Source organism: Strigops habroptila, chromosome 4 (genome assembly GCF_004027225.2).
Source record: "Strigops habroptila isolate Jane chromosome 4, bStrHab1.2.pri, whole genome shotgun sequence".
Lineage (NCBI taxonomy): Eukaryota > Metazoa > Chordata > Aves > Psittaciformes > Psittacidae > Strigops > Strigops habroptila.
In genome coordinates, this window is record NC_046358.1 from 7,171,770 (window position 1) to 7,187,084 (window position 15,315).

Here is a 15,315-nt window from a genome sequence, read left to right on the forward strand (position 1 = left end):
GCTCCCTCTCACCCAGCCAGCCAGCCAAATGGGTTGGAAGGAGAGGTAGGAATGGATAGAGGAATGTGAGTATGGGGATAAGGATGCAACAGGTATGGCGAGGATGATGGAAACACTGCAGTGAAGGGTGGGGAGCAGAAGAGAGACCTTCCACTGTTACTGAAGAAAGCCTTTCAGGCCCACCCATGTGCACTGCGTATCCCCAGTACCATTGGTACCATTTTTATTTTTTAATTCCTACACAAAAATTATATTGCCAAAATTATTTTCCTTTTATTGTATGCCAAAAAGGGTCCCCAAGAAAAAGCCTATTATGAATACCAAAACAAGCAGGAAACAGAATGATCAGCAAGACATACAGAAGTTAGAGTTACAGACAAGTACAGACTCCTACAGCTGCATCTGCTTCTTCATACTTGAAAAGGGTTTTGAATAACTGAACGGGGCCATGCTAACAGATTTCAGCATAGTAATGCAGCCACTCTCTCTCTTTTTTCTCCCAAAGTTTTTCCCACCTCTGCAGTGGAGCAATCTGATCAGCTCTTTCTAGCAAAAAACCCAAAACTCAATCACCTATAATAATAAATTGTATTTGTCAATATTAGCAGCTTATGTGATTGTTTTTACTCATTGATTAGATCCTGAGTCACTTGCAACTCATCTATTTTCTACTTGAAGTTGGCAGTTTAACATACAATACAGAATGTACTGAGATGAATCCAAGATTTCTCTGAATTGAATCTGTCTAATTCACATTAGACTAAAAAGGCAGCATTAATCCCTTGAAGCAAGTTAAAACAAGGCAGGAGGAATAGAACAAGACTGCAGCAGGATTAAACAGTAACCAAGTAACAAGCTGTCCACAGATCATTCTTCCAGCTGCTTCTATCTGCTCCTCACTGAGCAAATGAAATATATGTACAAGTACAAATGCTAACAATATTTCATCAAATTCTAATCAGATTAGCTCAGAGGACTAATTTATCTGGTCTCTCAGGTCTTCCCCTTGAATGAGACATATTACAACATCGCATGCAAGCGTGCAACCCAGCTTGCTTCCCAGGACTGTAAACCTACCCTTCCGATGGAAGAGAGACTGCTGGATGTGGTCTGGTGCAAATGGCGAAAGTGAAACCCGTAACCACCTGAAAATGAAAGCAACAAAACCAAACAAAATCACTAAGAAAGTCTTAATACACCCAATGCTCAATTTCACAATCAGCAGAAAATGCGGAGTAACCATTCAGGACTTCACTGTATTTCAGGACTCTGGATAACTGGAATTGCACAGCAGTAAGAGAAAAGCATCATCAGCCCACAGGCACTATTGTTAATTTTACACTAAGGCACCCCATTGTTCCGGAATTGAATTATACACTGTAGAACAGTTAGTCTCATCTTCAAATATAGCTTTCTTATCTTTGCTCTGAGCACTCCTCATAACTGAATGCACACAAAATCAATCAAGAACTGCCACAGTTGGAGAAAACAGCAAACTGCTGTGAGGCAGCTTCTATTCATCCAAAGTAAGCATCAAAAGCTGTCAAGGCACTAGTAGATGCTTAAGATACACATATCACAGACAGGCAGATACTGATAGCTTCCTTAAACATGAAAACTCACTGAAGGGAAACCAGGGCTTTTGGTTTTGTTTTTTTGTTTTTTGTAATTCTTTTAAAGCTTAATTCTATTACACATCATCAGCAACAACTCTGAATTCCTTTTCCTGACTTTCTTATTCAAAGGGATCTTTGATAATCAGGATTCCACCAAGAGTAAGAATCAGATATCAGATGCTTAACACAGCTGAATGAACCAAAGAAAACTAGGAATGCATTGCTTAGCCAATGTAACATAACATACATCAGGTAAGGGAGCTAATCAGCACTTACAAAGCCAAAATAAGTCTTAAGTAATAATATTAAATATGCTAAGTTGGAGAGCAAATGGAATAGGCTTGCCTGTCCCGTGAGTGGTTAAAGACCCTGATCCGTCCATGACGGTAGATAAACTTTGAAATCTGGTATGGCTTTAGGGAGATGTGAAATGGAGACCAAGTTTCTTGTCGCTCAAACAGCTCTGGGTGATTGCACACCTATAAGAAAGAGAGCAAGTCAAACGCTGGGAGGAATTAATTCAGTCAGATGCAGCATTTACATCCCAAATCAACACAACTATTGATCACTATAGTATTGCACAGCTATTTTAAGTGTATCTACTCAAATTTGAATACAGCATCATATCTTTCTCTATTCACGTAACAGCTGTTGCCTCTTCTTCCTAAGTGAATGATCTCCTCACAACCAGTTTGGAACCAAACCAGTTAGCAGATGCATGCACCATTTGGCTAAAGCTCTTCCACTTCAACATCATGCTACACTGCATCAGAAACACAACTGAACTGCATGCAAATTTGCTTGCCTATGCCAGAAGTTTTTTTTACATGGTGTTTTCCAGAAGCTATATTTTAGTTCTGTGCTAATGAATGATTATACTTTTTAAAAATTCTTATTTAAAATAGCCTTACCTTCCTGAACTGCATGACTAGATTCATGAGACTACTGGTGGTGGTCTGTGCTTGCTGAGTAGTGCCCATTGAGGACTGCAAGAGGTCATCAATAGAGATTTTGTTTTTCAGGGCTTGGTACAACAGCTTCTGTCGACTTGTCTGCTGGCAGTACATAAGAATTTCAATCTGAAAAATAGTAATGAAGATTTAGCCTTTCACTTCTCTGAAATGCAGGATGACCACATCAGTACACACGAAGCGGAGAGAAATGTATCTTAAGGAAAACATAACTTTCTCAAAAAATACATATATAGGCAGTTACATTAACATCTATTTCAGGATCCAACCTGGAAAGGTTTAGGTAATGATGTAAGAGACAGACCTTTAAAAGCATGTGAGCACAACTAAGTAAACCGAATCTGAAGAAGCTCTGAAAATGTCAGATCTGCTGCTGATCAGCTTAAAATCTGACCTCAATTCTACTATCCTACTGTTAAGATGCTACCCATTTAGAGCCATCTTCAACAAGTGTCAGGAGCCCATGACAGTGACAGATGCATGACGTAACAACAGTGTCTGTGGGAAGCTCTAGCTTTGAAATTAATAAGCACATCACAACCAAGTAGATGTCTCTTAAGCAGTGGTCCCATAACCTGGGAACATGTTGACTACAACATCATCCAGTATTGCTAACACCCACATGAAATTAAGAGACTAACGAGGGAAGAGTATGATGTTGCTACTATGCATTTCTTGCTCTGTACAGACAAGCAAAAAGAATCCTAAATCCATGCCAAATCCTTCACAAAACCAACTTGTGATGTTTATCACCCAATCATTGCTGTATCAATCTCCTCCACCTCAATTAGTAATATTTCTGTCAACTTAATCAGGCTTAAAGGTTTCTATTTGTAATCATTAACAAAAGCTTTTCTCTAGAAGAAAAGTTTATTAATTAGGGGTTTTTCAGTTACATTCACATCTAATGAGATTACTGGGATGTGGAGCCAGAAACTGAAGGTCTGTGCAAGGTCTATGATCAAACTTCAGGTATGCAGACTGCCAAATGAGTTTGCAAAAACCAGATCAGAGAACAGAGCTATGACAATGACGCTGAAATACGCATTCCAGATAAATACTTTTTCTCACCTTATCTGACAGCTCATTTTCCACATCCTTCTTGATTCTTCTCAACATGAAAGGCTTCAGGATCATGTGCAAGCGGGATAGTTGGTCTGAAATAAATGGAATGGGGAACAAGGAACAATTACTTCACCAAATGAGAAAATTATATGGCATTCTACTACAAATTAAGTCCCTTACTGCTTACAGCACATGAGTCTTTACAGCACAGAGTGGTATTCCTCTGCTGGTTTTCTTTTTTTAAATGAATGCTGTCCTACACTGTTTGACTTATGAATCGAAAGATCTGCATCACAGAATAAACTTCTAAAGCATTTTTTATGTTCTATATTCCCCCGGGCTGAACAATATGGGCTTAAATTTATCACTGACTATTAGTGCAAAAGAAAGTTTCAGATGAGACACTGCTAATTCATGAAAAGAGATCATTACAGTTTTAACTCTCACCCACCAAAATTACAGATAGCATCACAAGAACAGGGCATACTGCATTGATAGACAACTACAGTCTTTACCATAACCTGTAAAAACAAAACCTCTGAGTATCTGAGAACTCTTAAAGCCTTTACTCTGTGACAAGTTCCAACTGTGCTGTGTTCTACTCCAATTACATATCAGCTATTTCACTTAGCTAGATTTTTTTATGTAACTATCCCCTCAAGTTTGCTCTCAATTCCCTCTTCCCCTCGAATTTTTATGCTTTTCTTCTGGAGCACAGAAGGTATTTAGTACTTTGTGTCAATTTTTATGTCTAGAGCTTGTAACACACTCAGGAGGTCTCTAAGATTATGTGCTCAGTAACCTGCAGATACCTAAAATATTTGTTTTTCTGTGTTTGGGAAGAGGACTGGAGATAAGTAGCAAATCAACATTTTCACTACATGTTTTTCTACTCCTTGCACATGCTACATTATAGTCAGAAACACAAACTTAAGACATAAACTATGGACAACAATCCATAACATTCTAATCCCATTAAGCACCCTCTACTTTAGATGACATTTCTCATACAAAAAATGAGAGATGAAGTTTAACCATTAGCAGTTGGAAAAGGCAACAGTTTTTTTAACATAAAAATTACTGCAGTTATACACTGCACTCACTCTCATCAATGGCGGACTTGTTCTCTGCATGACTCTCTATGTCCTTGGAAAACCACTCATTGAACTCTTCATGGGAATCAAACAGTGTTGGCATGATAAAATGCAGCAGGGCCCACAGCTAAAAGAAGAGGAGAAAACAACAGATCAGCAAAAGTCACCCTGTGGGCAAAGTAATTGAAGACCCCAAACCCTTGCAGGTATTTATGAGCAAAATCACTTTGCTAGAGCACAAGACAGGGCAAAATTAAACAAAAACCCAGCTGCATCCTCTTCCTCCTCACCCCCTGACAAATGCCAGATATATGAACAAGACACCATTAGAAAGCAGTGAGAAACAGTCCACGGTGATTTCAGCCAACTGAAGGAAAAGCCACAAGAATTAGATTTCATCCTGAAATCTAGGTATTACTCACCACCAGGTTCTCCTGTTTTATTTTTATTTGGATTTATGGCACATCTCTAAATTTTCCCTCCCAGAGCTGATCCCAAGTTTGTCTGGCAGTGGTTTGCCATAACCACACAAATACAACAGGTTTCTCAACTGTTCATATATATATTTAGTGTATATTCTTGTTATGACTCCTGTGAGCTCCTGCATACCTCAGCCATGGTGTTCTGGATTGGTGTCCCAGTCAACAACAATCTGTTTCGACACTGGAACTGCAGTAGGATCTTCCAACGAACACTGATGAATAAAATTAAGACAGATCATTAAAACTGCTTTTTGTAGAAGGATATGAAACAAAGTATTTTAAGACCAATTGCTTCCAGTGACCTTCCCAAATGATTTTTGGAGGTCACTGGGTAAAACCATCACAGCTACTCCCCAGTCTTTCGAAAGACAATTACAGGAAGAAGTAGCCTTTAACCAATTACATAAATACATGCATAATTTATTTTCTTTTTCTAAGTGTCTTTTTACTCATTTTTAATACAAATGTTTGGATACTAATAAAATCTCATGATCACAATAGTTAACTTCCAGAAAGAAACAATTATTATGAATCAGAATGTCGTGTATTTGTCAGACTTTACAACACTAAGTGAATACTGTGGCAGAAGTGCTGAGCTATACATTACAGTCCTCTTAGAAGGGCAGTTTCCAAAGAATGCCGAAGAGACAGACTTTGGTCAGAGTGAGTCTGCATCTAAAGCAATCTTCAACTTACTGTGTACAGTGGCAACTTGGACAAAGGTTATGGGAAAGCTATTACAGAAGCAAAGACGGACAAATTCATTACTTTGAAAACAAGCAGAAAACTTTCTGGCATAGAGTCCTATGACAAAGATTGGGCTTTATTAGAGCCAACAGTATTCCCAGGGTTCTGACCTTCATTTGTGCCTGGAAGTGCCACTGAAGAAGGAATCAAAATAATGCATTTAATGGAGCCAATATAAGCAATATACGCTAAAGACTGCGGACAGTTCACTAGGCAGAATTCTAAGAGTAGGCAGGAAAGAAGATGAACAGAAAGAAGCATTTCACACTGTTTTGTTTAACTGTCCTGTACTTCATGCAAGCTTCTGCTCCACAATTACTTTTTAATTACATTTTACGTATTTGGAGAAGAAAAATCTAAATGCAAAAATCTAGTGGATTAATCCAGTGTCAGAATGATACAGAATTATACAGAAACTTAACAAGGTTAGATAAAGGGGCTTATGTGTGTCAATTTTAACTTCTATCAACTTATGGAATCCTGATGTTTTCACAATATTCCTTCAAGAGGTTGATACAGAGGACAGATTTTATTTCCAATTAATTTATTACCTGGAGCTACTCTTGAGTGCTTGTGCTTCATCCAGCACCATATATTGCCACTTCACTCTCTGGAAATACTTCACATCCTGTACTACTAGCTGATAACTGGTAATCACCACGTGGAAAGGAGCATCCTGAGTATATAATGTCTTCTGTAACCACAAAATAAGAAACAAATGTCAACATAAGGTAAATACATTGTAAATAGTTCACTTTTGTGCACTGAAATTTCAGACTTCTGTTTCATAATCTTTTCTCATTATTACTGCATTTTTCCCCAACAGACTTTTTAAATTAACTACAGCACAGTTATTCAACTGCTGGATCTGGACTTCAGCCCGTTAGTCCCTGAACAATTTCAGATGCTTCTTAATGCGCCAGCCAAGACCCAGGCACTGAACCCTACAAAACTCTGTTGTTAAATCAGGAACAATCTGACAGGCCTGCAGGGATGCTAGACTTGGGCATCCTGAGTTAGGTTACTCAAATAGAATGAACAGTCCTTGACACTGAAACTTCCTGCTTTATTTACAGAGCTCTAGTGTCTTCAACTGAACTCCACACTACCCTGAATTGTCCTGTACAGTACTGCTCTCCAGCACAAGAGAAACCTTCTGCCTTATTATCTTAATGAAAATGCTACTATGTCGATGAAGAAACAGAACTCTATCCATACACTGATTAACTTGGTGGCACGTAGCAACAGTTTCTGGTTTACTTTGAACAAATAACAAGGATGGTCAAAGTGCACAGACATGCTGGTATTACCTGACTCCAGAACTTCCTGATCACCTTTCTGTCGTGCGGATTTCCCCAATAAGGGAGCACCTGGAACAGTACAAAAGTAGAAAGACATTATTTCCAAATAAAGACATACCTCCTCTAGATTTTTATACAGTGTAGTCTACAAAACGAGAAGACAGATCTTCTTCTCCAAACAATGAAAAGGGAATCTATCTTTCTTAACACACAGCAAAATTGGAAAGCACTTGAAAATACTTAGAGCACTCCTGGCAAAGGCATCAAGCCTAGTGTAAGATGAAGGTATGCTGAGCATCTCAAAATGCTCAGTAGCATGTTACACCTTCCAGACAGGTTTTTCTAAGAATTAAAAATGATACTTTGCTTATGGCAGAAAAAGGTCTGCCCTCAACTGCTACAGTTAACTCTACAGGACTAGTGGGCTTGTTCTCCTGTTTAACATTTCCCACTGTCCTCTTGGATTTGTATTTCAGAACTGACCCCCAAAATCTGAGATAAAACATCTAGTCTGGACGTATTTAATATAAGAATTTTTAAAAGTGAGCATTACTGCCAAAGAAATCTGTTAATCCATCTACAGCTCAACATTTTATGTGTCCCATTACTCAGATCAGATCTTTGCAGTGCACAGAACCCAGTTCCTGGTTAATAAATGTTGTACTGCCACCTCCTGTCTGATGAAAGTACTACACTCAACCAAGACACAAAGTGAGGAATGCTCACATTTCTGAGGCTGTGAAAGCTCTCAAACCTCTCCATCTGAGTTTGCCTGTTTGAACACACAAACTCAGAATTTCAAAGTGCCTTTTTTTGACTGTTCTTCCAACTGCACTGAAATAAGGATGCTAGTAAAAAAGCAGACTAATCAAAAAGTGATCTGCCTTTAGTTTACATATTCTGCCATGGACCTGAAGAAATTAATTCACTATGATTTACTACAAGCATAACTGACTACGCACTTCTGAAACAGGAGCAAAACTGGTTGAAAAAGACTGATCAAAGTTTTAAACATGTATAAGTTCAGAAAACTTCTTCTTAAAGCATGTTCTGTTTGATGGATGAGGTAAACATTATTATGCAATAAACCCAAAAAACAGCTATATGGCAGAAAAAGAACTTTTTTTGTGTGTCAAAAAACAAAAAATTCTCTTTTCACAATCACCCTGACTGCATTTTTTATATGTTTTCTGTATTTCATTCACAGGGAGGAGAAAGCATAAACAGTTGCTCGCCTATTCTATATGATGAACTGATTAAAGGAAATGAGAGAAAGTAAGTAGGCAAAATGACCAACTGCTCTGACGTTTTCCACTCCAAGGTTTTTAATCAGGGCCCCAATTATTTTGGGCTATGCAAATACAGAAATGGATTATTTTTAGGCAAAGAACTCATGAGAACAAAGCAGTCTGCTTTTAAGAAAACAGAAAGAACTTTCTTGCACATGCTCCTTACCTTAAATTTAGGTACAAATCTGGCAAACTCCTGGTGCCAGTTGTTAAGAGTAGAGGCAGGTGAAATTATTAAAAAAGGTCCCCAGATGTTCTCTCTCTGGAATACACACATAAATTAAAAATAAAACTAAATAAATAAAGAAATCCATCTGCAAATTCATTGACAGGAAGGGTTACAAAGACAGTTTGGTACAGCTTACAACTATTAAATGACAGTGGCTACGTAAGAGAGGAAATATGTGCAACAGCAAAACTTCCTCCCAGCACAGTAGGGTGATACAGAATCAAACAGAGCAGATCTAATGTTTAACTAAGTATATTTCATAACAGCAAAGTTGTTCCCACAACAATCTCCTCTGTGTCCGAGAGTTGCCACCTTCACATTACTAACAACCCCTGTCATTTTAGGGAGGAAAAGAACTTCAGGTGGCATTGGAAAGCTTTGCTCCATCACATCACATGAGAATGTCTTCTGGTGAATAACAAAGTTGATCCATTCGCATATTGGTAGTTACAAGCTGCATTACATACATGAGAGCCAGAAAAAGTAAAAGCCCTGTGTAGGCTTCCAAAAATCTCAGGTTGCTGTGCAACGGGGAGACAAGCCTGTTATCCCTTTCATACAGATGAGCCTTTGGCTCTGCACACCCTTCCAGTATTGTGGTTGATAGTACCAGTGAAGTGGTGTGAAAAGGAACATAAACAAATGCACGTAATTGTAATTTGGTTGCTACTGCAGCTAACTCTGCTCTCAGTATCACTTAGCTGACATCTCCTATTTAAGACAAGCGACTGGATGCCAATCCTTTTTTCTTTTTTTTTTCTTTTAAATAAAGAATGTCTATTTCTGCATGAAGTAAGCCCCTGTTGCTTTTGCTGTTTTGTTTGTCTGCCCTGGAACAAAAGGATCACTATGTTTCCTAAAAAAAACCCACTGAAATATGGAACTGCACTGCCATGAAGCTCAGAATTTGGGCTTCATTTCTACATGTCTCTCTGGTTTGTAAAACTTGGTGAACCATGAAGTGTACAACCTGTTCCTTCATCAGGCTTTCACATTCAGTGTAAGTGAAAAGATACTACTCTGTGAATAAATGAAAATCCTATTTTTATTTTTAATATATGTGGTTATATATATGTAATACACACATATACACTCCCCAACCACCACCAGTTTCAAAGGGTCCACTTTAAAACAAGGGGGTTTGCCCTTTTAAGACATTTAAGCTTTATAATCTAGAACTCACTGTCAACTGTTAAAACTATGCATCTTCCATCAGGAATAAGCTATAATCCACCTACCTCAGCCAAATGTGCAAGGAGAGCAATACTTTGTACTGTTTTACCCAGACCCATCTCATCTGCCAGGATTCCATTGATGCCCTGCAAAAGAACCATAAATGAACACCTTCATCTTACTACTTTTGTTTTACTTGTTTCCTAAATAATCAAGAATACTGATACGTGGCTTACATTCTATCTTACTTTCTTCTAAAGACATTACAGATTGAGTATATGGGGTCTATTTTCAAACCCAGTAAATCTTTTTGACCAAGTTTACTCTAATGACTAATAATCCTAAAAGTGTAAAACACTTGCAAGATGTACTAAGATACCTGCTCATACAGGTTGGCCAGCCAATTCATGCCTTTCAGTTGGTAACCTTTCAGTTTTCCATTGAAAATTGTAGGCTGTGGAATATCTTCTCCTGCTCGGATAGATGGGTTTGCTAAACTGTAGCTCTCTCCAAAGCCCGTACCGGACTTGTTAGCAGCCCGTAAAGCAGCTGCCCGACTCTCCTTTGCATCTTCATCAAATGATCTGGTCTAAACAGCAAGAGGAAAGCACACATAAGATGATGAACATATTAACTTGTCAAAAAACTATAGTAAAAGGCTTTACAGTTCACATTAAGTATAGGATGTCTGCCAGAAACTAAGAGAAAACAAGCCTATTCCTAAAGCCCAAATATTTATATTCTGGGTTTCTACCTATTAAATACAGAAAGTGGCAAAGGAATTAAATTCAAATCTGGCACCCAGGATTCAACTTGACTTGGCTGCTATGAAAGATCCTGGTTCTGTGGCCTCTACCAATTACTCTGCTTTCTCTTCTGCTTCACAGATCCAAAAGATACATACCCGGGCCTGATGAATCTGGTAAGCATCCTCAGCATTCTTCAGAGCTTGAGCCTTGTAATAGTTACTGTCTGAAAACAACATCTCCACGTTAGAGCTCTGCAGCAATAGCCTCCCAAATTAACACAGAGATAAATTCCAGTAATTATAGTAGCGCTTCTTACACAGAAGGATTTTGTGCTTGAAATTGTAAATTTGTACAATCATGTGGGGAGTACAGTAAATTTCAAAAGACAGCACAGGAAATACTGTAGATGAATCACTTACCATAATCTTCTTGGGTGATGTTGACCACTACTCCTCCGCCAATATCAATCTGCCTTTGGGTAGAGCTGTCTTCCAGTTTGCGTAGGATTTCCTCCTGTATTCCGTCATGTCCAATATCTCGTTTACGACTCATAAAGTGGGCATATAATTCAGTTTGTGTGATCAGGAAGTTAAGTTTTCGCTGCTGTCTCTTAGCCTAAGAGAAGAATCACAGAATGGTTTGGGTTGGAAAGGACCTTAAGATCATCTAGTTCCAAAACCCATGCCATTGGCAGGGACACCTCACACTAGACCATGTCGCCCAAGGCTCTGTCCAGCCTGGCCTTGAACACTGCCAGGGATGGAGCATTTACCACTTCTCTGGGCAACCTGTGCCAGTGCCTCACTACCCTCACAGCAAAAAACTTCTCTTTGCACATAAGAACACTGACCACCACCATAAACATCTATATTAAAATATAAAATTGTTGTAAAGTAAAAGTTCTTTTAAATTCAGTGATCAGGGCAAACACCACCATAATTTAACGCAAGAAAGTTTAAAAGATGTGTTCCCACTGAAAAATTAAGAGATCAACAAAAATAAACAGGATTTTAGTGGTCCACAGTGAAAGAACTGAACAGTTAAAAACATGCTGGCATGACAACCTAACTCCAACACTCTGTTATTTACTAGTAGAGAGAATTATGGTAGAATACATAAAATACATCGCTGGGTAATACAGTTCAGATATTATCCTTGTTCTGCATTAAGCAAGACACAGGAACTGTTCATTCTTAGGTTCTGATAAAAAATGCTACAGTTAGAAGTTGTCTCTTAATCTAGGTCAGCTCCATCTCACTCATTTGTAAAGAATTTACACAGTTTAAAGGCTTTTTTTTTTACCATCCCTAGCTAACATTAGAAGAATTACAAGTTTTAAGATAGCAGAAGAAATATGTGGAATACCACTGAAACAGAACAAATAACAAATTCACTGGCTGAATTTAGAAACTCAAATTGCCCAGTTACTTCTGTGTCTCCTCAACAGATTAATTATCAGCAATCTATGGGTTTGCTGTACCTCTCTCATCTCCTCATCCAGCTTGCGTTGCTCCAGAGCCTCTTTCTCAGCTCGTTTGCGATGTTCTTTTTCCACCTTTTCATACTTTTTCCAATAGAGAAGCATCTCCTTGGTAAGACGACGTGCCCGTGGTAGAGTTTCCTTACAGTTCTTCTGGGCCTGGATAGCAGCTCGACGTACCTCCCTCATGCACTGATGGGCAAGCTAGAGAGAAATAACATTTTTGAAACAGTGGTAAAATGGACAGCTTTTAAAGAAAGCCCACAATAAACAACACCAAATTTAATTATAACCAAGCCTGATCCTTCAGAAGAGAAAAAACTGTGATACTTTACTCAGCACTAATGTTTCTGAAATGACATGAGAGAAAATGAACTTCCAAAAACCTCCTGAGATGGTGGAGAAGACAAGACCTGAAGACAGTTTCAGCATGGTGTGATACTTGAAAGGACTGATCTGGTGGGTAGGTCCTTGAAAGGGACCCAAGAGACAGTGTTCAAGGCCCTCCCTGCAACTCTGACTCAGCTATTCTAGACTCTTCTGTGGTTCATTTCTCACTGTTCTAATAAGGCTGCTGCAGTCCTGGTAGAACACAATCCCATTCATGTTAATATACTGAAAAATAGGGGAGTATCTTACATTTTTCCTACCATTTCATGAAGAAGCATAATACATCGTAATTTTTCGTTCTAGTATAAATCAATCAATGCATTGTCATAATGGTCAAAATCGTTTGGTTTGTTTGCGACAGGGTTTTTTGTTTCCTCCACTAAAATTTGCACATCACCAATTCTAACACACAGGTTTCAAATGATCAAATAAAATGAAAACAACGAAAAGTAGAATTTCAAAGCCTCTAAGTCTGCTGCATCACTCACTTGCTAAAATGCAATTTGTGATAACTACAAATATAATAATCACAGGCTATTTGCCCACACATCGCAAAGAGATACAGCTTCTGCTAGCTAAGGAAGCCCACAGGAGAGAACCTACCCACAGCGAAGGTTCTTAAATATACACATGCAGGTCCTGTTTTCTGCATCCCTTACACAGAAAATGCTCCCTTTTTCCATTTTGTATATATATATTATCAAAATTTCCTACATCATCTTGTCTCTGATGATTCTCAGTCACATATTTGATTACCTTTTCATTAGCCATATAAATGAATCAGACACTTGAGCATAACACTTGAAAAATGCTCTGAAAGCCATTACCTAAAGTAAAGCCTTCCAGGTAGAAACAACGACACTTCTCAGAGAAGACTGATGAAGAATGAGATGAACTCCTTTTGCAATCACTTAAGCACAAAATTTTTCTATTTTTAATCTCAGCTCCTATATATCTTTATGTAAATTAACACATTTAATACTCCAAGAACTCCTTTGATTTGAACAAGAATGCTTAAACCAGCAAATTCTAGCTAGTGGATAGATGGGCAGTTCAAAAGCCAACAGAATGTACCAAAAATCATTAATTTATTGTATCAAAGATCAGTAAATTAAAAATGTACAAACCAAATCTTACGAAAGCAAAAAAACATCTCATGAAAGAAATTCCTGTTGCTTGTTTCATCTGTTGCTTATGAAACGTGCCAAAATAACACATCTAAAAAATGAAAAGCCTTATACTAAATGACATACAGTGCTTTCTCCTCTGCTGTCCTGCTAGTATACTCAGTATTGGAAGAAACAAAAGAAACACAAAGAGGTTACAGTTTGCTTACTACATCCAGTACAAGTAACAGTATAAAGCTAAACAACACTTACCTTTTTGCTGTTGGTTAGGAAAAGGTTGCGGGCTGAGGCTTTTTGTTTGTATGCCTGTAGAAAAATACCATCTTAAAATCAGTTAAAGGGCAATGGCTTCACAGTGTTTTAAAAGATCATTAGGCAGACTTCAGCAAATACATGTGCCAACTTCAGCCATGCACACTGCTATAACTGGGTACAGGTACTGTAAGTATTTTTAATTTGACTGAAACAGCTTTTCATCCTTCTGTATTCCAACTCCTGAAGGAAGCATGTAAAACATCTCCTTTTTCAGGATTGCTCCTTCATTTACTACTATTGCAAAGTAGAGTTCGCCTTTTCCACAGTTATCACTGAAGTGAACAACAAAAATTTCCACTGTTTCCCAAACATGTTTAGAATTAATGGAGGTCCTGTGCTCCTTACATGATCAAAATCAGTGTCTTGAAAAAATAAGGTCTATCATGCTGCACATATCCTTTGCCTGGCTTACAAGTTCATAAAGGATAATACAGCCATCACTCATATTCAACGTCCTAGAATTCAAAGCCTGTTAACTGTGAACTCCAAAAAGCAGGTTCTAAGGTCCACTCTGATCACATCTCAGAAAACCAGCAACAGTGAACCCAGCTTTCCACTTCAAATGTGCCTGAAGCTCCTTCTGTAAATGACACACTTCTACCTAGACTGTTTCTGAAGTAAGTTTCAAAAAACACACGTGCTACTATGATTGAAACACTCCTTTCCCGAACTTCATGTAAAACCTAGATACTGGTTTGCTCTACATTGCTATCCTGTAGACCAGTCGAGTATCTGTTAAGAGTTTACTGTGCTTTTCATAGGAAAGGATTGAATAATGAAAGCTGTGGTAAAGCACTGCTCGATTCTCTTAAACATCATTGGGGGTAAGAAACTACAAACTACACTTTGCTTACAGCGTATCAGTTTGGTTATTAAAGACCACCAGAAAAATCAGGTCTTATTTCACTCTGTTCTGCCAAGTGTCAACTCCCCACTAAGCTAATTTTCTATTTCACTTTCTTGCTGTCATCACTGATCTAGTGCCATTAGCCACGCTCACCTTTGGCAACTCCTTTTTAACAATGCTAAGCCACACTTTCCGCCGACGTGCGTTAAGTTGCTCGATACTCAAATGCTTTTTCTTGGACCCAGGTGGTGGTGTATCTTGAGAAAACTTGGCAAAAACTTTGGTCTGGTGATGATGGCATCGTGGTGACTCCTCTGAAGAGAGTTCTTCATCCCGTCTCCTCTTTTTCTTTACTTTTTTCAACTTGCCTGCATGGCAAAAATGGTCATAAAATTAGATTTCTTTTTCCGTTTTGGGAATACACTTAGGTATCTTTCCTG

General features: G+C 38.3%; 1 protein-coding gene across 3 annotated transcripts in view; it reads right to left on the reverse strand.

Annotated features, from left to right (window-relative positions):
- INO80 (INO80 complex ATPase subunit) overlaps window positions 1-15,315 on the reverse strand; it is a 63,291-nt gene that overhangs the window by 32,776 nt on the left and 15,200 nt on the right. For all 3 annotated transcript variants that reach the window (XM_030481609.1, XM_030481611.1, XM_030481610.1), the window contains 16 exons: window positions 15,029-15,243; window positions 13,966-14,019; window positions 12,197-12,400; window positions 11,136-11,331; window positions 10,872-10,939; window positions 10,347-10,556; window positions 10,033-10,113; window positions 8,732-8,827; window positions 7,286-7,345; window positions 6,527-6,669; window positions 5,356-5,440; window positions 4,756-4,873; window positions 3,659-3,744; window positions 2,528-2,695; window positions 1,962-2,095; window positions 1,078-1,145 (listed from right to left, as the gene is read on the reverse strand). In XM_030481609.1, coding sequence (XP_030337469.1) covers window positions 1,078-1,145; window positions 1,962-2,095; window positions 2,528-2,695; window positions 3,659-3,744; window positions 4,756-4,873; window positions 5,356-5,440; window positions 6,527-6,669; window positions 7,286-7,345; window positions 8,732-8,827; window positions 10,033-10,113; window positions 10,347-10,556; window positions 10,872-10,939; window positions 11,136-11,331; window positions 12,197-12,400; window positions 13,966-14,019; window positions 15,029-15,243 — 1,986 coding nt within the window. The remainder of the gene's footprint in view (window positions 1-1,077; window positions 1,146-1,961; window positions 2,096-2,527; window positions 2,696-3,658; window positions 3,745-4,755; window positions 4,874-5,355; window positions 5,441-6,526; window positions 6,670-7,285; window positions 7,346-8,731; window positions 8,828-10,032; window positions 10,114-10,346; window positions 10,557-10,871; window positions 10,940-11,135; window positions 11,332-12,196; window positions 12,401-13,965; window positions 14,020-15,028; window positions 15,244-15,315) is intronic.